Source organism: Lagopus muta, chromosome 24 (genome assembly GCF_023343835.1).
Source record: "Lagopus muta isolate bLagMut1 chromosome 24, bLagMut1 primary, whole genome shotgun sequence".
Lineage (NCBI taxonomy): Eukaryota > Metazoa > Chordata > Aves > Galliformes > Phasianidae > Lagopus > Lagopus muta.
This window is the reverse complement of record NC_064456.1, coordinates 4,865,187-4,885,226: the sequence shown is the minus strand read 5'-3', so window position 1 is coordinate 4,885,226 and position 20,040 is coordinate 4,865,187. Positions and strand designations below refer to the sequence as shown.

The following is a 20,040-nucleotide window of genomic DNA, read 5'->3' as shown; positions in this document are numbered from 1 at the left end:
GTGGAGACTGCCAGTGGTGTGCAATGGATAATGGGGTAGGGATGGCCAGTGGGGTGGGATGGACAACGGAGTGCAGATGGGCTGTGGGGTGCAATGGGGTGGGGATGGGCAATGGGGATTTAAAGGGTCTGGAAGCCAACTCCCAGATCCAGGCTCAGCATGGGCTCTGCACAAAGCCCCAGCTTTGCAGTTTAAAGTGAGTTTTGCAACACCGCAGGCGCCCATCCCACCCTGCACTCTTTGCAGTTTCGAGAGCAAAAATAAACACCGAAAAGAAAACGCAATGCGAAAACAACAGAGAAACCCCAAATCCGGGCTGCAGAGCCATGAACGGGGCTGTATTTCGACAGAGCCGGGCTGTGCAGACAGAGCTGTGTTTGCATAGGTCCACGTCCATAACCCCTGATCTGTCTGCGTGGTCACAGAGCCGGGCGCACGCAAAATCCCTGAGCAAAATAACAGCCTGAAAGCCTTCTGAGCAGAGCAGGGCGGGGGGAGGGAGCTTCCAGTTCCCAGTGAATGACCCCTCTGTTCGAGGTTTTCTGCTCCAAGGTTTCTGATGAGTCACCAGCTATTTCTGTAAATAATATTAAAAATAATAATAATAATAAATAAATAGGAAACAGACATTTAAACTTTAAAAAAAAAAAAAAAGCAAAAGGCCCCATGAATGTTCATCTTTCAAAGATGGAAAAATTAAAAACTTCCCTTCTGCACTGTGCTTCCCCCCCCAGGGGCAGCGCTGGGGGTTGGAGGCTGACAAGGGGGGGGATCTCGCTGCTCCCTGCAGCCCCTGCTTTGCTGGGTCACCCCTCGCCCCCAACAAACCCCCTTTGCTCTCCATGCTGTGGGTGGGGGGCTGCAGGCCCAGCCCACCCCACACAAAGCAGTGCTGGAGCAGAGCCCTGTGCCCCCTGCTCTCCCCCCTGGCTCCAGGGGCTCGTGGTGATGCTGCTTGGGTGGCAGGAAAAGGAAGGGGCTGCGGGCAGGTAGAGCTCATGGGCTGCTCAATGGCTGCTCCATCACAGCTTGCCCTGGGGACGGGTCAGGGTCAGGGCATTTAGGGCTATTAGGATTGGGGTTAGGTTTAGAGTTTGGGTTATTAGGGTCAGGGTCAGGGTTACGGGCCTGCAACGTGAAGGGGCTGCTGGAGTCCAACCACAGCACGAGGGAGAGGAAAGCACAGAGAAACCCATTGCTGCTCCTTTGGTCCCATCTTTCCCCGACTGCAGTTGCTGCAATTCCTTAATGCTGTTTATAGAAGCAAACACACAAACTGACAATAAAACAACCAAAATCATCCTTTTTTTTTCCCTTTTTTTTTCTCTCCCCCCCCCCATACAAATGTTTGAAAGCTGTGCTTACCCTGCTGTATTTTTTACCAGCAGTGCAACCTTTTAGCTGAATGCCCACAAGGATGAGGGCAGCCCTAATAAGGGTGCACTGAGCGCAGCAGGAGCTCAGCCCGCACCAGAGGCCACCGCTCACCCATGGTGCATCCCAGCATGGGGTCACATCCCAAAGCAGCGTCACATCCCCACACGGGGCTGCGCTTCAGGGCTGAGCACGGAGCACAGCAGCACCCTGGTGGAAGGGATGCAGGGAGGATGGAGCTGGGTGCCCCCAATCCCAGTCTCCCCCTCGTCGCCATGCGCTGGTTTAGCAATCAAAGCGAGCTCGCACGTCCCTAGCAAAGAAAAACAAAACAAAACAACAACAAAAAAAGGAAAAACAATCTCTAGTTGGAAAGCTCTGATCTCCAAGTGTTAAATCAATCAGAGGCACGTGCAGCCCCCAGACCCGCCCCAGCCCGTGATGCAGGGGGTGGGGGTGGGGGGGTTCCTGTGGCTCTCGCACCCATGGGTGCTCAGCTGGCAGCACACAGCTGGCACAGATGCGCTCAGTGCACCCCAGGAACTCACGGGCGAGTGGCTGTGGGTCAGGGAGCCTTGGAAAATGGCCACTGGAAAAAAGATTAAGAAAGTTTGGCCAGAGACAGAGCAGCAGAGGGAAAGGGGATATAACAGACTATGAATATTGGCAGGGTCCAGACACAGATGGGAGCCAGCCACTGAGCTGGGCTGTGAAACGGGGGGCTGAGAGCTGGCTGAGGGCCTCTGCAGCAATTGCAATCTGCTCCATCTCTGTCCCCATCCCCATCCTCATCTCCATCCACACCTGTGTCTCCATCCCCATCTCCATCCCTATCCCCATCCCCATTCTCATCCCCAGGCCCAGGCTGTGGAACACACAGGTGAGAATGCTGCACGGTGGGATTTTTTTTCCATTTTTTTTTTTTTTAAGGTAGGGGAAAAGGTCCCTAAGGCAAACACTCTCTAACTAATTATAATTATTTGTATTGCTAGTTTTTGTACTGGCAGATCTACTGCTAGCTAACTCCAGCCAACAGCCAGAAACTCACCCTTGTGCCAGCCTTTGAAAAAACCCCATGCAGCAGCATGGAGCAGGGGCTGCTGCTGTGGGGGGTGAGGATGAGGAGGGAAGCTCCTGCTTCTATGCCTTTCTTGGGGCCACTGCTGCCCCATGTGATGCCATCCCATGCCATCCAATTCCATGCCATCCCATCCCATTACACCATGCCACGCCATCCTGTGCCATGCCATCCCATCTACACTGTGCCATGCCATGACATCCCACCCAATTCCATGCCATCCCATATCATTCCATGCCATGCCATCTCCTCCCATGCCGTCCCAGCCCATTTTATCCCATGCTCTCTCATCCTATCTACACCATAACATGCTTCTCACGCCACCCAATCCCATTACACCATCCTATGCCATCCATGTCATCCCATCCCACCCTCACCATTCCTGCCATCCCATCTACTCCATGCCATCCCACCCCCTGCCATCTCACCACATCATGTCATGCCATCCCTTACAATCTGCACTGTGCCATCCCATCCCATCTACACCACAATATTTCATTCCATGCCACCCCATCCCATCCAACCCCACCGCAGAGGGCTGAACCTGCAGTGAAGCCGAGCTCCTCTTGGCTCCCATTACCAACGCAGCTCTCCAGTGCCGACTTGTGCTGGGAACCAAAAATTCCTCCCTTCTTGGCAGCCGACAGCAATTGCACAGCTGCCAGCACCCTGGGATGCGAGGGCTGCTGCAACGCCAGCAGGATACGACCCCCAGCCAGCAGCCCCAGCAGAATGGGAGCTCTGGCACACGTGGGTTCCACAGCAGTGCTGGAAGAGCCCACAGATGCTGCATTCACCCATAACTGCAACGAAGCAGGCCGCAGACGATAGGTAATTCCTTTTATTGCATTTTATAATGCCGTTGTCCATACAGATTACATGCAGCTAGACCTACTGTACAAGGGTTTACCGTCTGCCAAAGCAGACACACGGAAGGTCAGAGTACAAATACACAGCAACGCTATTTCCTTTATACAGCATGAGGGATGCGGCGGCGGGGAGGGGGCTTCGTACATGTCCCCCCCAGCCACCTCCCTCCAGCCCCTCCCCAGGGTCACCGTCCCACCTGGCAACGAGGGGGAAAAAATATGGGGACATAAAGGAGAAGTGTTGGTGGGCGATGCTCCCCCTCAACCCCCCCCCCCCCCCCTTGGGCTGCACCATGAGGGGCTCTCAGCCCAGCGCTGGGGTGCGGGGGGTCCCCACTGCCCGGCTCCATCCTGTTCCCCGCCTCCCACAGCGTTTCCAGGACAAAAACCCAAACGTGGGGGCTTCCTCCTGGGCGGCGATGCGGGACAGTCATGTAAACAAAGCACAGAAACCCTTTGGTTTAATGCAGTTTGGGCTGCTGCTGTCCCTCCCCCCCCCCCCCGGCACCCAGCGCTGCCCCCACGCTGGGCCCCTCCTCGCCCCCCCTCCACCGATTCCACACAAAACGAATCAGCGTTAAAAATAATAATAATAATTAAAAAAAAAAAAAAAAAAAGACATTGAAAACAGAGTTCATCCTTCTGGACATCAGTGAGAGAGGAGCCGCGGGAGGCGCCCCCGCTGTGAGCAGAGCCAGCATCCCAACGCAAGAGAGCAGCTCGTGGCAGTGGGTTTCCAACCAGTATGTACATATCTCCGTATATACAGACACGGGGCTCCGCCACGCGCTGCCTTTGGTCCTCAATCCTTCCTCCCCTTCTCCCCTGCGCCAGACACGCGTTTGAGGTAAGACGTGGAATTCTGTACAAATCCCAACCGGCAGAAAAGGAAACACGTGCCGGGGCCGGGGGCGTCCGTCCCTGGTGGGGTGCAGGCTGTGCGTGGGGCCGCTCGGCCCTGAGAGCAGCAGGGCGACGCGTGGCGCCCACATCCCCCCCACCGTGGTCCCACTTTGGCTGGGGGGGAGGCAGGGCTCGGAGCCACGGGGCATCCCAAAAACCTGTGCATGTCTTTGTTTTTGCTTTTGTTTTTTTTTAAAAAAAAACTCCTTTATATTTATATATTTACTTATATATATATAATATATATATGTGGTGCTCTCGCGAGCCGGGATTGCGGCTAACAACCTATGGGGCACAGGGCGAGGAGGGGTTGGGGGTGCAGGGGGGACCTCATCGCGGTTCTGGGGGGAGTTTGGGGCGATTGTACCGCTGGAACAGCTGAAACATCACAAAGCACAGCCCAAGGGGGAGCACAGAGGGCCTGCAGTGTGCCAGCGTGCTGTGTGCCCACGCTGTGCCTGCTTTCGCTCAGCCCAGTGAAGGAAAACAGTGCTGGAAGAGCTGCTAAAAAAATGAAATCCCCAGAGGGAAATCGGGAAGAGAAGAAGAGCGAAGAGAGCAGCTATGGAAACAGGCAGCTCCAAGGAGAGGAGCGGTGGGAGCTGTGCAGAGCGCAGGCAGAGGGATGCAGGGCTGGCGACATCAGCAAAGTGTCACCAGAGCCACCAGGTGCCACCAGCTGTGCCTCAACCCCCGGAATGCAGCGTCCCTCAGTGGGAAGAACAGCAAGAGGGCACATCGTCCCCTCCCCGGGGCCATCGGGGTGCTCAGGACCCCAAAGCACGTGAGGAAAGCAGGCTCTGTTGGCTGAAGGACCCTCATGGTTGGGGACAACAACTCCTGCCTGGCACCCCACGGCCACACTGCCCCATTGAGTTGGGAGGGCACGGAAGGCTGCCCTGCTTGGGACCCCAATGTTCCCCACAATCCCCAAAGCAGCGACGCTGAAAGCTCCAGCAAAGGGCACGGAGGGGTGGGGAGGGGGGAGGGAGAAGGGGGAAGGGGAACACTGCCAGTGTTTGTATGGATAAGAAAAAAGAAGTCTTCCTAAGTCGAAAAGACAAAAATGAAGCCTGGATGGATGCTGAGGGGAAACTGAGCTGCAGAGGGTGCGGGTGGAGGCGGGGGGCACCAACACGGCAGACAGATCCCTCCCCCCTCAAACCCCCCCGCCCCTCCGCAGGGCAGGAAAGCAGCAGCGCACGGCACCGGCCAACCTTTATCCACACCTCCACGCGGAGCTGTAAACTTGTTTAAAACAATAACTTAAAAAAAACGAAAAAAAAAAAAAATTAAAGTCGTGGGGGGGGGAGGGTAGGGGGGGGGTGGGGGGGGGGGTGGGGGGGGAGGAATTCTTTGGTGGGGGTGACGGGGATGCTCGGCGCTGCGCTCTGCTTGTGCGTCTGCGGCGGTGGCAGCGGCGATGGAGCGGCGGAACGCGGGGCGAGTGGGGACACCTAGCGAGAGGAGAGCCCGGCAGCGCTCCGTGCTCCGAGCGGCACGGCGAGCTGGGCCGAGGGATCTTCCCATCGTAGAATAACCCATTGCTTTCTATTGCTGCGGGTTTTTTTGGGGGTGTACAGGGGATGCAGGTGACCCCCCACCAGGATGAGCTTTGGGGTTCAGCACCGCCTGGACGGTGCAACAGGGGGACGCCCCTTCAAGTACGGGGGGGTTTTGCTCGGCCTCCTGGGAGCCCCATCCCCGCATGCAGGTGTTGCAGTGACCTGAATTAGGGGATACACGCTGCAGGGTCACCAGCACCTTGGGGACGTTGCTGAGGTGATGCATGGGTACAAAACAGTGCTCACCCGGGGATCCCCTGCCTGTGCCCCACAACACGCGTCCCATTTTCAGCACAAAACGCAGCTCTGGGGGCAGCAGACCCACAAGGTGCCCCACGCAGCCCCACTGCACTCCAGCTCTCACCCCACAGAGAGGAAGGAGGAGCTCTCACCCTAGAGAAATGCTGCACACCAATACATCCCCCAGGAGAGGAGGAGGGGCGTTGGTCCACCAAGAGCAGCCCAGGCTATGGGGAGCCTGGGTACCACCACTGCCACCAGAGAAAGAAAGCGCAGGGAGAAGAGGGGTGTTTGGTTGTGTCGTTCTCGTTATTATTAATATTTCTTTTTGGCATCAATACCACCTGAACTACGGACCTGCTGTCTCTAGACATCTTTTGGTATCTTCCCATCTGGACGCAGTCGCGCAACGCACACAAGAGGAGGACGGAACGAAGGCAAAATGGGGAATGGAAAGCCCGGCTCCAGCGGGCACGGCTTGGGGCTGAGCCCGTCCCCCCCGGCGTGGATGGCAGCGTTGGAGCCCTGGGCAGGGTTCTGCTGGTGGGACTCCACTGCCAACCTTTTCTGTGGCTCCTGCAGACCCAGAGCCCATCCCAGCCATAGCGATGAGCTTCTTTCCATCCCAGCCTTCCATGGGTCCGGCCGCGAGAGCCACCATCGCTGCATCCAGTGCCAAGATGCAGCCAGAGCTTCGTCCTCAGTGCCCGGCCAGGATGGTTGTCACCACCTGGATGCCACCAGCCCGATGGCATTGGGGACTGGAGGACGGCACGGGGGGGGTGGGCAGCACCAGTGGTGGTGACGTCAGGGCCGTGCAGACACGCAGGGTCCCAGCGGGTGCAGGATGGTGGTGTGAGGCTGCAGCACAGATCTCGGCCCCATTTCTGCGGTTTCTTCCCCCAAAGCCGGATGGAGGCAGCACGTGGGAAAGGACCGCGGGTCCTCGTAGTGCAAAACCCACTGGGAGGAGGCTCAGCAGAGGGGTCCTGCCTCCCTGGGGCGGTCGCTGGGGATCTGGGGACATCATGGAGCCGTGTCTTGGAGAGAGCCCACAGCCACAGGGTGCAGGATGAGGGGACGGAGGAGCCTTCCTTGGAGTGTGGGCGTGGGGAAGGAAGGAGGGACGACTTCGGACAGAAACAATCTACCATCCTCGTTCACCAGTTACTAACCAAGGGAGGAGGGGGGACAACGTTCAGCTCAGGGGGGTTTGTTTCTTGTTTTGCCACATGTCCCCCTCGCTGGGGACCCACCAGTCGCCGGGCAGTGGGGAGCAGGACGGGTGCCCCGAGGAAACCCTTTTGCTTTGTGGAAGTGCCTTGAAGAAACGGGTTAACGCCAGAGGTCACCTTGGGGAGCCGGGAGCCGGGCTTTGTTTGCAGCCGGAGCGCGGGCAGCGCTCGAGGTCCTTAGGACAAGTCTTCCACCGGCAGCTCCTCCTCCAGGTCCCTGTCGTCAGGAATTGTCACATTCTGGGTGGCGGTGGCCAGCAGCGAGACGGGCCGGCTGTCGTCCTCAGCCTCAGCTGGTTCCTCCTTCACGTGCACGGGGTGGCTGCTGCAGGGGGGAGAGAGGGGCTGAGCCCTCCACCTCGTGGGGACAGCCCTGCTGGCACTCAGCCTTCGGTCTGTACACCACAGGTAACACTGGACTGCTCCTCAGTGAGGGCTATGAGCCACCGGGGGCACCGAGCAGCGCCATCACCCTTCCTCCAACCCCACACCCTGCAGGGATGTGGCTGCCCCCCCCGTCCCCCCACCAACCTGTACTGCTGCGGGGACAGGCGCGGGCTGCTGCTGCCGTTGCTGTTGACTTGCTCCACTGTGCTGCTGACGTCGTCATGGCCCACGTGCAGCATCCCACTGGCAGAGCTCGTGTTGATCATGGTGGGGCTGTTGAGCAGAGGGAAGCTGCTCTCTGCCAGCGCTGCCTGCAACGAGCAAAGGGGTGCGATGGGGGAACGCCTGTGCGGTGCAGCGGGATTTCCATGGGGCAGCTCAGTGCCACCGCAGTGCTGCCACGATGGCACGGCACCACGGCTGTGCGCTGCCAGCACGGGAAGTGGAGCGTGCCCACAGCAGGGCAGGGCTGGCTGCGTGCTGCAGGGGATGGGGATAAGCGGAGCATCCTCACCTGGTAGCTTGCATTAAGTGCTCCGTAACCGAGTCCCGAAATCATGTTTTTGACTAAAGTCGGACTCCTGCAGAAGACAGAGAGCAGAAAGAAGTCTGAGCACCGCCGGCCCCGAGAGCTGCAGCGCTGCCAGCAGAGGAGGGGGCGGCACCCACCCTGTCATCTTTGGTGGCCTTCGCTTTTGGTACTCGTGCTCATCCACGGTCCACACGGCGCCCTTGACGTTCTCCACGCGCACGAAGCACTTGTGCAGGCTCAGGTTGTGGCGGACAGCGTTCTGTAGGAGGGGACGACGCAGCTCAGCAGCACAGCCGTGCCCTGACGCCCACAGCCTGAAAGCAGCCTTCCTTCTCCTCCTCCTCCTCCCTCCCCAACCTCTGCGGTGCCACCGCTCACCCTGGGCTGACAGCCTGCCCCGAGGTGAAGGCTCTGCGACGCCCAGAGGTTTGGGGAGCTGAGCCCTGAGCCAAGCCCAGGACACGGCCGTGACCCTCAGCCCGATGCTGGCACTGGGATGGGGACCGAGCAGGACAAGGGGCAGTGACACCAGCGAGACCTGAGCACCTGCTGCGGACACACAGCTCTCCTCCTTCCTTCCCCCTCCCCAGTCCCTTTTGGGCCCTTTCCCTCCCTTTCTTCTTTACGTCGACCATCTTTACATCTCTAAATGTAAAATAAAGAGACGCACACGTAGGCAGACAGCGCAGCCCCGAGAGATACCGGCTCCCTTTTCCCCTTCCAACTCCCTGCCATTTGCTACTGCCCCTATTTCATTACCAATTTTAATTTGCCTCTAATTAAATCCTGTGTATTTTTCCGACTCACTTGCTAATCCATGAGGGAGGCAGGAGGCTGGAGTGGAATCTCTCCGAGCTATAATTACAAAGGGCCTAATCACGCCGGGGCTCTGCCTTTGAATAAATTTCCTTGCATTAAGGTTCTCAGATTCTCTGCCTTGCAAATGAGAATGACCCCAATTTCAGGAAGTTGGCCTCGGAGGGTTTTTTTTTTTCTTTCTTTTTTTTTTTAATTTTTTTTTTTTTTATTTCGAGTCCTGATTCGTGATGAGAGACTAATTCGTTACGCTAAAACATTAACAGCAATTTAAAAGGTCGAACGGGGGCTGTATAAACAAAGGAGCCGGCCAGCACAACAAGGCAGAAGGAGATGCAAGGACTGCCCCCCCCCCATCACCAACTGTGAGAGTTCCCGGAAACTCACAGCACATTGCACGCCCCCCCCCCCCCCCCCCCCCTTTTCTTGTTGTTTTTTAATGTAGGATGGACACAAAGCCCCTCTCCCTCCTTCCCCTCTGCCCCTCAGCAGCCCCCGGCAGCGCTGCCCATGTCCCTGCAGGCACCCAAAGGTGTTCCCTGTCCTCTGAGTCTAGCAGGAACGGAGGGAGCTGGGAACCCCATGGGGAACCCCAAACCCCTTTCCCCATCTCCCTGTCCTTGTGCCTTCACTGCAAACCCCAGCCCCAGACGGGGGGGGGGGGGACAGGATCCAGTGCTGCCCTTGAACCCCCGTCCTCAGGCGAGCAAACACAGGACTTCCTCCCCTTCCTCCTTCCTGCACACACAGGGGGCTGGTCGGCCAAACAAAGCCCCAGTTAGAAGCAGGGTGCATGGTATGGTCAGAGCCTGACTGAGCTGGCAGCATCCCAGCCCAGTGCCCCCTGGCAGCCCAGTGCCCCCCAACAGCACCGTGATGGGGAGGTGCTGGCAGGGATGCGCCTGCATAGGGCAGAAGAGAAGCAAATCCCTGTGGAAATACTGGGGTGTGGAAATGCGGGGGACCCCTCCTTCTGCACCTCCCTACAGTGGTCCCTAAATGTTCCCACCCAGCTGGACCCCAGCTCTGGAGAGAACACTGTGCTGGTGGCACTGAGCAGGTGACAGACGTCACCCACGTGCCACCCTGTGTGCCACGGAGCAGAGCTGCCCACGCCGGGGCTGGGGGTCCACACCTCATCCCAACACAGCTTTTGTATTTGAACTGTGCCTGTTTAGTGCCAGACCTGGCTGCTCTGTTTGCTTCTCCTCTTTGCCTTTTCTAATGATATTTGTTCTATGCCCCCCCACCCCAGGGCCCCCACACTGCTCCATGTCTCTGCCCCAGAGTGGGGATGGGATCCTGAGGGGGGAGTGGGGAAGTAGGGGCTGAGGGAGGAACCTCAGAAACATTAATTTTCTGGAGGGAGGAAATAAGGTGATTTTTTCCTGTGCATCTCCCTCCTTTAAAAGAAACCTGGCCTTGGGCACGGAGAGTTGCAAATGGAATCTGCCCTGACTGGGCATGTCTGGATCCCCTTTGGTGGTGGAACAGGAAAAAACAGAGCAAGAAGGGAAATACGGGGGGTCGGGGCAGCCCCTCCTGGGGAGCAGCTTGGGGCCAGGGCACACAGGGTGCTGCAGAGAAAAAAACCCAAATGCTTATCCCCTGTGCCCACAGAAGGGAAGGAGAAAGGCATCAGCAGCAGCCACTGTTTCATTCCACAAGTGGGGGAACTGAGGCACAGGGCAGGGAAAAGGCTGTCCCAGATGGACCCACGACCAAACCCCATCCTGGCAGAAATGGACACAGCCCCATGCGATGCTCGGTGCAGCTCGGCCAGCTGCAGTGCAGCCGTGTGCCATGAGGGGGACACCGGGCTGCACAGCACTGCATCACCCACATGCACTGCCTGGCGCTGGGCTCCAGCTGCTCTGCTTCAGCACTGCGTGGGGAAACCCAGCTCCAGAGCAACCCGTTCCTTCCATCACAGCAGCCCTTTCCATCTGCAAAGCAGTCCTTTGCTCCTCTCCCGTTGGGTGATTTCTAAATAACCAGGCAGCCATGCAATCCACCTGCGTCAGTCTTTGCAACCACATCTCCGTGCCACAGCTGCCCCCCAGCACCTTCCTGCCCTGGTGCTGAATGCCTGCACAGCCCTCCAGCACCCTGCAGAGCTCTCAGCTGGGGGGGCAGCTCCTTGCACAGGGATGGGGCAGCGCTGGCTGCAGCCCCCAGCACGTTCTGCCATCCCAGTGTGCGGCGTGCTGCCAGCCCCCAGGTTATCATTAACCTTCTTTGCTATTTCAAGTGCCTTGCTCTTCCCTCCACCCATCTCCCAGCACAGGGACGTGCGGCTCTGCTGTGCCCCAGCTACACAACTCTGTACGGAGTTCCTACAGACCCTGGTGGGCCACACGGACCGACCTCCCCCCACAGTCTGGGGATGCATCCTGGCGGCAGAATGCTCAGATCTAAGCCACAAAGTCATTCCCAAGCTGTGCAACAAACCAGACCCTAGCACATAAAAACGGGAGTGTTTCCTGCAGCAGTGCTGGGGTCTGCTGGGCTGGATGTGGGGCTGCAGGAGCCCTGTGCCATGCTCTCACCTTCCACGTGGCCGTGTTCCTCCTGAAGTAGGCGAACATCCTGGTGAACCAGTTGTAGATCTCATTCAGCGTCAGCTGCCTGTCGGGGGTCTCCAGGATGGCCTGGGGACCCCAGAGGGGACAGAGCATCATTTGCAAAGAGCCCGAGCTTCGTGCAAGGAGCCACGGAGACTCCTGCCTTCTGCTGCAGAGAGGGGAGGGAGCTGCTTTACCCAGGGGCAGGGTTTTGGGTTGAGCCACTCACCTGCCGGATGAGCGAGGCGTACGTGAAGGGCGGCCGGACGTCTGCATTCTTGTAAAACTCGTGGTTCTGTGCAAGCTCTGCAGGGAGGACGAGAAGGGGATGGAGGGGTGACGGCAGCCCACCCTCGGACCGCACTGCCAGCCCCGCAGCGCCGTCCCCGCGCTCACCTGAAGATATCGGGGTGCAGAACTTCTCCGAGTTCCTCCTGCGGATGGGCCCCACGCTGTGTAACGTGGAAGAGCTGATGACGGAGGGGCCCTGCCGCAGCGGGGTGATGGGGGCCGTGGCAGAGGTGGGGGGATGAGGTAAACCGTCGGGGAACGTGTCCGAGGTGCTCTTGGAGAGGGTAGCACTCGAGACCAGGTTCAGCTGCGGGGAGGAAGGGAGAGCGGATGGGAGTGGGGAAAATATGGGGCTGGCTGTGCTGGGACTGCTGTGGGAGTGGGACTGTGCTGGGCAGGAGGTGCGGTGTGGGGAGTGGGATGCATCATGGGGTGGGGAGGGGATGCACTGTGGGATGGGGATGCAGTTATGGGATAGGGAGGGGATGCACCTGATGCATGACCAAAGCAGCGCCGTGTGCCAACACGAGCAGCATTTCACTCCTGCTCCATGCCATGCATTGATGCTTGGCACAACAGAGCAGAACTGGAGAATATGACACACATTCTGAAAAGCCCATCCACGCAGCGACCACATGCAAGGCATGGGGGGGCACGAGTGGGAAAAAGGGAAGGACTGGGGTCTGTGGGGCAGCAGTGGGGCAGGGAGGGAGGCGTGTGCTTACAGGTTGGCTGAAAGGCTTTGGCTCTGAAGGTCTCATGTGGAGGTGGGCCATCATGGCCTGCAGGCGCTCACTCTCCTTTGCCAGCTGAGGAAGCAGCAGGGAGCGGGTCAGGCGGGATGGGGGCATCCCCACGTGTTCCCCTGTCCCCATGTCCACCCCTCCGTCCTTCCTTCCATCCATCCATCCACCCACCCATCTGCCTGGACACACAGCATCACTGTAATTGCGCCCCCCACCCATTTACTCCCTGGTGTGCGGGGAAGGGTGAAATATTCACTGTGGCACCAGGAGAGGTGTCGAGCTCGGCGCAGCCGATGGGACCTGACACGCGCTCTCCTCCCATCACCTTCCCTTCCTGCCACGACCCCTCAAACCCGGGCTGGGAGGGGTTAACAGTGGGAGCCAGTGCGGAGTTTGTGCAAGTTTGGAGCAGCTCGGCTGCCTTCGCGCTGCCGCGGCGCTCATTAGAGCTGACAGGTCCCCCCTCGTGATGCAGACGCTCTCCGCCGACACAGCGGGAGCTCCGCACTGAAAACTTCATAATTGGTGGCTGTGGTGGCAGCTCCCCACTCGCACACGCAGAGCTCTGTGAGCCCTTCAGGATTCGCTTTTTTCCTTCTCCCTTCCCTCCCCTCTTTAAGCCCCGGTAATTGCTTTCAACCCCGTGCGTTATGCCAAGAGCAGGCAATGGCAGCACAGCCCCCCTGGACTGGGGAAGCAGGGGGCCGAGTTTGCTGTGCATCTCCCCCCTCCCACTCCCAGGCTCTGTATCCCCTGCAGTGACACCCGGCACCAACAGACCAGGGACAGCCAGGGGAAAGGGTGACAACAGCACTGCCGGGTGCCCCAAATGCGGCCCCTCAGTGCTAGGGGTGATCAGGGAATGGGATGGGGACAGGGACAGCACACAGAGCCCTGAGAGACGAAAAAAGCACCGCTCCCCCCTTTTTATCTCCTCCTTTCTCTATGAACTGAATTACGCACAGCACTTTGGGGAGCCGGAGGCAGTGGGAACAGGACTATTTAAAGAGCTGCTGTCCAAAAATAGCATCCCTTGGCCAGGCTCCAAACACCACACTTGGGCTCCTCGCCCAGCACCCCACTTCTCAGCAGCCCCTGTACCCACGGAGGGCAACTGTGGCATCCTGGGCAGGAGGGATGGCTCGTCCTTTCCTATAGATTCACGCAGGGCTGTGGGTTGTGGATGGGGCAGCAGTTTACGAGCGCTCCACGCCTCAGTGCCCACCCAGACCACAACATGGGCAGCACTGCAGGGTGGGAGGGATGCTTGTAAGGATTTGGGAATAAGGCCGTCTCGCCAGCAGTCCCCGACCCTGTGCTCCACCCTGCAGAGCACACAGAGCTGGGAGGGAGCTGCTCCAACCAGGCCACTGTGCAGCAGCACGCACCTGTATCTCCAGCTGCTGTACCACTTGCATCTGAACTCGACACTGGGCTGTGCTTCGGTCATCAAGTGCGTGTTCTGTATTGAGGTGTCTGAGGAGGAGAATGCGGGGTTTTACGCTTGGAAGTGCCAGAAACGTGCCCCTCACCCACCGAGGCCACAACCAGGTTCAGCCCCACCATGCAGACCACCACTCCCTTCCACGCTGGGGGTGGCTCTGCCAACCCAGCACAGCTTTCCAAACCGGAGGTGTCTCTTCTGCCCCGTGCAAACATGCCTGGAGAGCCACAGCAGCGCCTTATCTGGCTTCACCTGGTGAGTCAGAGGCAGGAGGGCACGCAGCCTGATGCACTGACTCACCACTCCCGGCCCCAACAGATGCCTTCGCACTCCTCCTCCTCCTCATCCTCCCCCAGCAAAGGCACTGCCCGGCTCCATCCCAGGGGATGGGCAGGGTGGCACGGTCCCAGCTGCCCTCGCTGCGCCCAGGAGGGCTTTGGAAGCTCAGCCCTCACCGAGCAGCACCATGCCCACTGCCAGCAGACAGCTGAGAGGAGGGGGGAACGCGGCAAGCAAGAGAGCCCGTCAGTTCCTTCTGATGTCTTTGCTAAAAATCCTGGCTACAAAGAGATCTAATTGCAAATGAACTAATTAAGTAAACCTCTGACGAAGCGTGAAAACAATTTGTTTGACCCTGACGCTAGCAGAGGGCTCTTCGACAGCGGAGTTAATCAGTCAGCGCAGAGCCCACAAGCGGTGTCAGCGGCTGCTGTGCTGCCATCTGCTTCCTCTCCTCCTCTCCCCCCAGGGGGGATCTGTACCCCCCCCAGCCCTGAATGGGGTCTTTCCTCCTCCAGAAGCATGGCCTAGCATGTTTTCCCCTTCTGCACAGGTTCCCCCTTTTGCACTGTCTGGGTATACCTAATTTCAGCACTCCCTGTGCTGGGGTGCCCCAAAGCTTAGCTCTCCCACCAGGAAGGGCAGCACTTACTTGACAAACTGTCCCAAGTCCTCACAGAGGGTTTCGCAGCCAGGCCACTTGCACTCTCCGTGGCCATAGAGAGGGTGAGAGCCAGGGGTCTCTTCGTGGGAAGAGCTGCAGAGGAGGACACAGACCCATGGAAGGGGGATGCTCGGGCACCTCCTGGGGGTCAGCCCCAAGAACCTCCCCAGCCATGGCTGCATGGCTCCCAATCATCACAGAACAGAAGTTGGGGGAGAAAGGACCCTCTGGTTCCAGGGGTAAAAGCAGAATGGCTGCAGCCCGTCCCTACCTGTCCCTTCTCGGCGTGTGCATGGTGCTCTGCCCATTGGGCAGAGGGTGGTGGGAAATGGGAGGCGAGACCTTGGCGGCCGAAAACGAGGTAGAGTTGGAGGTGTTGGTGGTGAGGTCGAGACCCTCTTGTTTGATGCTGTCTTCGACAGGCTGGGCGGCGGTGACCTCCTTCCAGAGCTGCTGCAGGTCTGAGGGGCACACAGCTGGGGGTGGGACACGGCCATCAGTGGGGGACACGGCCCAGCAGCACCCGCCGCCCACCCCCCCATCCTACCCAGCGCTCAGCATTGCTCCTGCACTCTGCAAATCACCGCCTCCTGCACATCCCAGCAGGGAAACCCCAACCCCAGGATCCCCCCGCCGAGCCCCCCAGCTCCGCACCTTACCTTGGGGGAGGCTCTGCAGGGGCACGGTGCCCTGGCCCGGCGGGAGGCTCACCAGCCCCTGGCGCTGCAGGTTTAACAGGTGCTGCTGCTGGAGCTGCTGCATCTGCAGGAGCTGCTGCTGGAACGCCAGCTGCTTGTTCCCTAACGGCTGCTGGGAAACAAAAGGGAGACGGTGAGCGCTGGCATTGTGGCCTCGGGGAGGGCAGGGGCACGGCTGCAGGTGTGGGCAGCGTGCCGGGGCTCCGTGCTGCTGGGCCTGCTTGGCTGGCGGCCGCGCCAGGAACAGGCTTTGATCTATCGGAAGAGGAGGGGAAGAAAAGGAAAGTGGGAAAAAAAAAGAAAAAAGGAGGAAAAAAAAAAAAAAAAAAGCACTGAAAAGAGAGGGAGAGAGCAAGCAGAGCTGGTTGTTTGTATGAGAATGAGAAACAGCTCTGCCTACAGAGCATCACCGATGGAGAGGGGTCTCCAGCACCCGAAATGCACCCTAACAAACACTGGCCATGCACACCCTCCATCGACCTCCATTCCCCACAGATGATCGCTATGAGTCCCTTTAGGTGAGGGCACAGGGCAGCCTGCAGGGCAGCTGGTAACCTGTGCTGCTGGTCCATGGGTGCCCACCCCAGTGTCACTACGTGGGGCACAGACCGGGGGGGCTCCCCATCACCCTGCCACACTCTGACCAGAGGAACCGGCCCTAAACTTGTTAGGCAGGATGGGTCCCCGGGGAGGCACTGAGAAATCCATGAGAATTAACTGAAGGGGAGAGAATTCAATTAGGGACAGGGAAAGGCAGCTGCTAATCCAAGCGGGCCATGAGAGGGGAGCTGCCCCGGGCTGCCCGGCCTCATTAGCAGGGCAGGCAGCCCGCTAACCCTGTGAACCTCTCTGTTTTCTCCAACACTGTCTGCAGGCTGCGAGGAGCCAGGCTGGCAGCAGTGCGCCGACCCCCATGGCAACGCAGCTCCATGGGGCACAGAGTGGAACGGGGCCCCCTGGGAGCAGTGAGCTGTAGGCATGTTTGCAAGGGGTCTCACTGCACCCCCAGCCCCATTCACTGGGCACAGAGACCCCCAAGACCAGACCTCCCTCCCTGCTCAGCTTGCAGCTCAGCCTGCAGTCAGCACACATTGGTGCAGCCCACAGCAACATGCCCTGGCCACCGGGCAGCACTGCCCCTGCACTGTGCGGATGTCATTCAGTCAGGTTTCTCAGCCCCAGAGGGATGCAGGGGTCCTATCCACCACCACCCTACTCCCTGATGCAAGGAGACTGAGGCAGAAATAAAGCCATTGCTGCTCAGAGAAGCCACATGCGATGCACTGGGCCAGGAGGAACCCTGGATGCTGCGGCCCTGCAGGGTTGGGATGCAGGGAGGAAAACGTGACAGGGCTGTGCACCCTGGGTGGACACCTGTGCCCCTGGCAAGCCCTGTCCTCGCCCCATAGCCGGGTTCTCCCTGCTCTCTTCCATCCCTGCCGCCGCCCTCCCCAGGGGCCCTGGGCATGCCTGGGCTCCCCAAACACTGCCTCATTCATGGCACTTCCCGGCGGGAAGCAGGGGCAGATTGGCAGCGGATGAAGTCATCGGGATCCCCGGGGCGCTCAGCGCAGCAGAACCAGAGCCCGTGGGCGCACCCTGCTCTGCAGCTCCGCACACCGCGACCCACGCGTGTGTCCCTCCAGCTCCGCAGCACAAGTATGGGAAGCATCACCCACACCAAGGGCCACATCCCCCCCTGAGGAGCCCCTCTGCCCACCCCAGAGTGCAAATGTGCACCAAACAGCCAAAAACTGCTCGGGGTTGGAATGCACCGTGCACACAGGGTGCACCTGCGGGGGTCCGACCCATGGCACCCACTGGTGGGGATCCCTGATGGGAGGCAGGAGCAGTGCCCACCGTGATTTAAGAGCTTGAACCCCTTGGCCTGGCTCCCTGCTAGGGTCTGATCCCCCAGCTGGATCCCTCAGTGTCCCCCCACCCCTATGCCAGTGACCCCCCCCCGTCTGGGGCCGCTGTACCTTCCCAGCGCCGCCTACATTAGCTGCAGCTGAGTGGGTGCAGCTCACGGGGTGCGAGGCGCCGTCACTTTGATTTATGAGCACATCAAGAGGAGTTTCGGTGTGACACCAGGGACTGACAGGAGCAGTTCATTAAGCTGATGCCGAGGTGAGGCACAGGCAGCCCCCACCGCCCCTCCCCAGCCCTGCTGGACTCAGGGGGCTGTGCTGGAACAGGCTGCGGGGGGAGCAGGGGCAGCCCCCTTCATTGGAGCACACAGGGATCCCCATGCCATGCAGGGCTCTGGGAGCAGCGAGCTGGGAATTAATGGCAAAGGGCAGCAGCTCGGCAGCCCTTTGCCACAGTGGGAAGGGATGTCCATCCCACAGCACAGGGATGCTGAGGGTTCTCCTTTGCGAAGCAGCACAGCAAACAGCTCTGGGACACACCACAGCCCTTCTCCATCCCAGCCATGCTCCTTCTCCCCCACAGCATTTCTCAGCAGACACATTTCTCCTTTCCTCTGTGGCGTTTAATTACAAGTTGCCACGCTCTCTTTAAGCCAGCTCTGATCTTGGAGCAAGAGCAGCAGCTGCAGCTCCCAGAGATGGCTGCAGGACGGCCAACCCCTGCACACCACGTGGGCACAGCAATGACAGCCACAGCCAGAGCCTCGTGAAACTCGAGTGGGTGCCAGCACGGACCGCAGAGAGCAGCAGTGCTGGGGGTGCAGCAATGTGCACAGCATGGAACAGCCCTGGCAGCACCACGTACAGCGAGTGGGGAGGAGAGAGGGGTTCCTAAGCCTTGCTCTAGGTTCCCACTGCGCTGCTGCTGCATGGGTGAACTGGGGCCATGCAATGGGGCAGGGCTGCACCGATCCCGCTCTGCCCTCCCCTCGAGGGGAGGATTTGGGGATTTGTCCCAGGGGCCACTGAGTCCCACGTCCCCTCTGACGGGCCCTGCCCCTCCCCCAGGTGCTGGGATTCACACACGCCTTGTTCTCTTCCTGCTGGTCCCCTTTTATTTGCAGCCAGATCTGATGGCCCAGAACCCATCTGCATGAGCTCACCTCTTTGGGTTGCTGCTTTCCGGCTTGCTGTTGTGTCAATAGCTGCAGGTGAAGCTGCTCCTGTTGCTTCTTGTAGTATTCCTGCAACTGGGAGGGACGGGAGGAGAGAGGACGGATCAACACCAGCAACACCCGCTTGGCCCTCTGCCCTGCACTGCCAGCCCCGTGCTGCAGCCACGCAGCCCCTGCAGCCACCCAGCACTGAGCACAGCACCACCGGGGCCATCCCATGTGGCATAAAACCTGGGAGCACCTTCCTGAGAGCTCTAGAAAGCTCTCAAGCTCTTAGCCAAGCAAACCCCTAAGCTCCCATCCCAAGCACGGAGTGCACACCCAGGAGAGGGCTCTCAATGAGGCGTGAGCGCATCTGTTGATACGAGTAACCCCACGTTCCAGCAGCAGAGAATCTCCCACCCACCCCACACACCCATGGATGTTGCTGCAGAGCTGGGGGGGGTCCCTTGCTGCCCCACGCCCTGCGCAGGCTCTGTGGGCACGGAGGGCACTCCAGCAGGCAGACCCACATCCCATCTACTGAGCCACAGTGAGGGTGATGTCCTGCAGCGCTCAGCCCCACGGCCACCAGCACGGCCCCACAGCACAGCACCGCTGATGGGGCCGGAGGCGGCGGGGGGTGAGCAGGGGTGGGCGGCTCTGGCTCAGGAATGCCCCTTCGGATGCCGGGAAGCCTTTATCAGCTCAGGGCTGACAGCGCTGACAGCAGCAACTTTGCTTTTTCTGTCGGCGAACAGGTTTGGAAGGCCTCGGTGTTTACCCGAAAGCCAATCAAAGCCGGGGCTCTGCCGCATGGTCGAGCGCGGCTGCGGGAACATTGGGTCAGGGGTGAGAGGTGTGATGTTTGGTTTTCTTCTGGTGGAGAATGCGAGCTATTCCGGCCTGGGTTGTTTAATTTGCAGTCAAACGTGTTTCTTTATCCGGCTCCAAAGAGGCTGCGGGAGGACCCACCCAGGGTAGTGTTTACCCTTTGTTCTTTCCCTGGGGCCAACCTTGAGCCCTTATCAGCCTGTTTGGAGTAAACAGGTACTGGAGGCAGGAGGAAGGGTGGGGAGGATGCTTGTGGGATCGCTCCTTCCCTCTCTCTGCCAGCGGAGGTGTTTACTGAGCGGCCCCGCTTTCTGCCGCAGTTGGGGTTTGTTTTTTTTCCCCTTCTCCCTCCTCTTCCCTCATTACTCCTTTTACATACAAGGAGCACTTGGGAACACTGCAAGAAGCAGCTCTAGGGCTGGGTGGAACCATGTAGCACCCACCTGGCCCCCAGCCCCACGCCAGTCCCATGCTGGCCCCAGGGCACAGCTCTGTG

At 59.3% G+C, this 20,040-nt stretch overlaps 2 protein-coding genes across 5 annotated transcripts in view; one reads left to right on the top strand and one right to left on the bottom strand.

The window, feature by feature from the left end:
• Window positions 1-20,040, top strand: part of ITPR3 (inositol 1,4,5-trisphosphate receptor type 3) — a 275,096-nt gene that overhangs the window by 9,700 nt on the left and 245,356 nt on the right. The window lies entirely within an intron of this gene.
• The window catches only part of FOXP4 (forkhead box P4), a 37,226-nt gene continuing 24,617 nt past the window's right edge, over window positions 7,432-20,040 (bottom strand). For 2 of the 4 annotated variants that reach the window (XM_048926320.1, XM_048926322.1), the window contains 13 exons: window positions 18,720-18,806; window positions 15,647-15,797; window positions 15,259-15,463; window positions 14,976-15,080; window positions 13,989-14,076; window positions 12,580-12,663; window positions 11,960-12,161; window positions 11,793-11,869; window positions 11,549-11,650; window positions 8,321-8,442; window positions 8,166-8,232; window positions 7,796-7,962; window positions 7,432-7,589 (listed from right to left, as the gene is read on the bottom strand). In XM_048926320.1, the coding sequence (XP_048782277.1) occupies window positions 7,442-7,589; window positions 7,796-7,962; window positions 8,166-8,232; window positions 8,321-8,442; window positions 11,549-11,650; window positions 11,793-11,869; window positions 11,960-12,161; window positions 12,580-12,663; window positions 13,989-14,076; window positions 14,976-15,080; window positions 15,259-15,463; window positions 15,647-15,797; window positions 18,720-18,806 (1,605 nt within the window). In that variant the 3' untranslated portion in view covers window positions 7,432-7,441. The remainder of the gene's footprint in view (window positions 7,590-7,795; window positions 7,963-8,165; window positions 8,233-8,320; window positions 8,443-11,548; window positions 11,651-11,792; window positions 11,870-11,959; window positions 12,162-12,579; window positions 12,664-13,988; window positions 14,077-14,975; window positions 15,081-15,258; window positions 15,464-15,646; window positions 15,798-18,719; window positions 18,807-20,040) is intronic. The other 2 variants (XM_048926321.1, XM_048926323.1) reach the window with 1 other exon arrangement.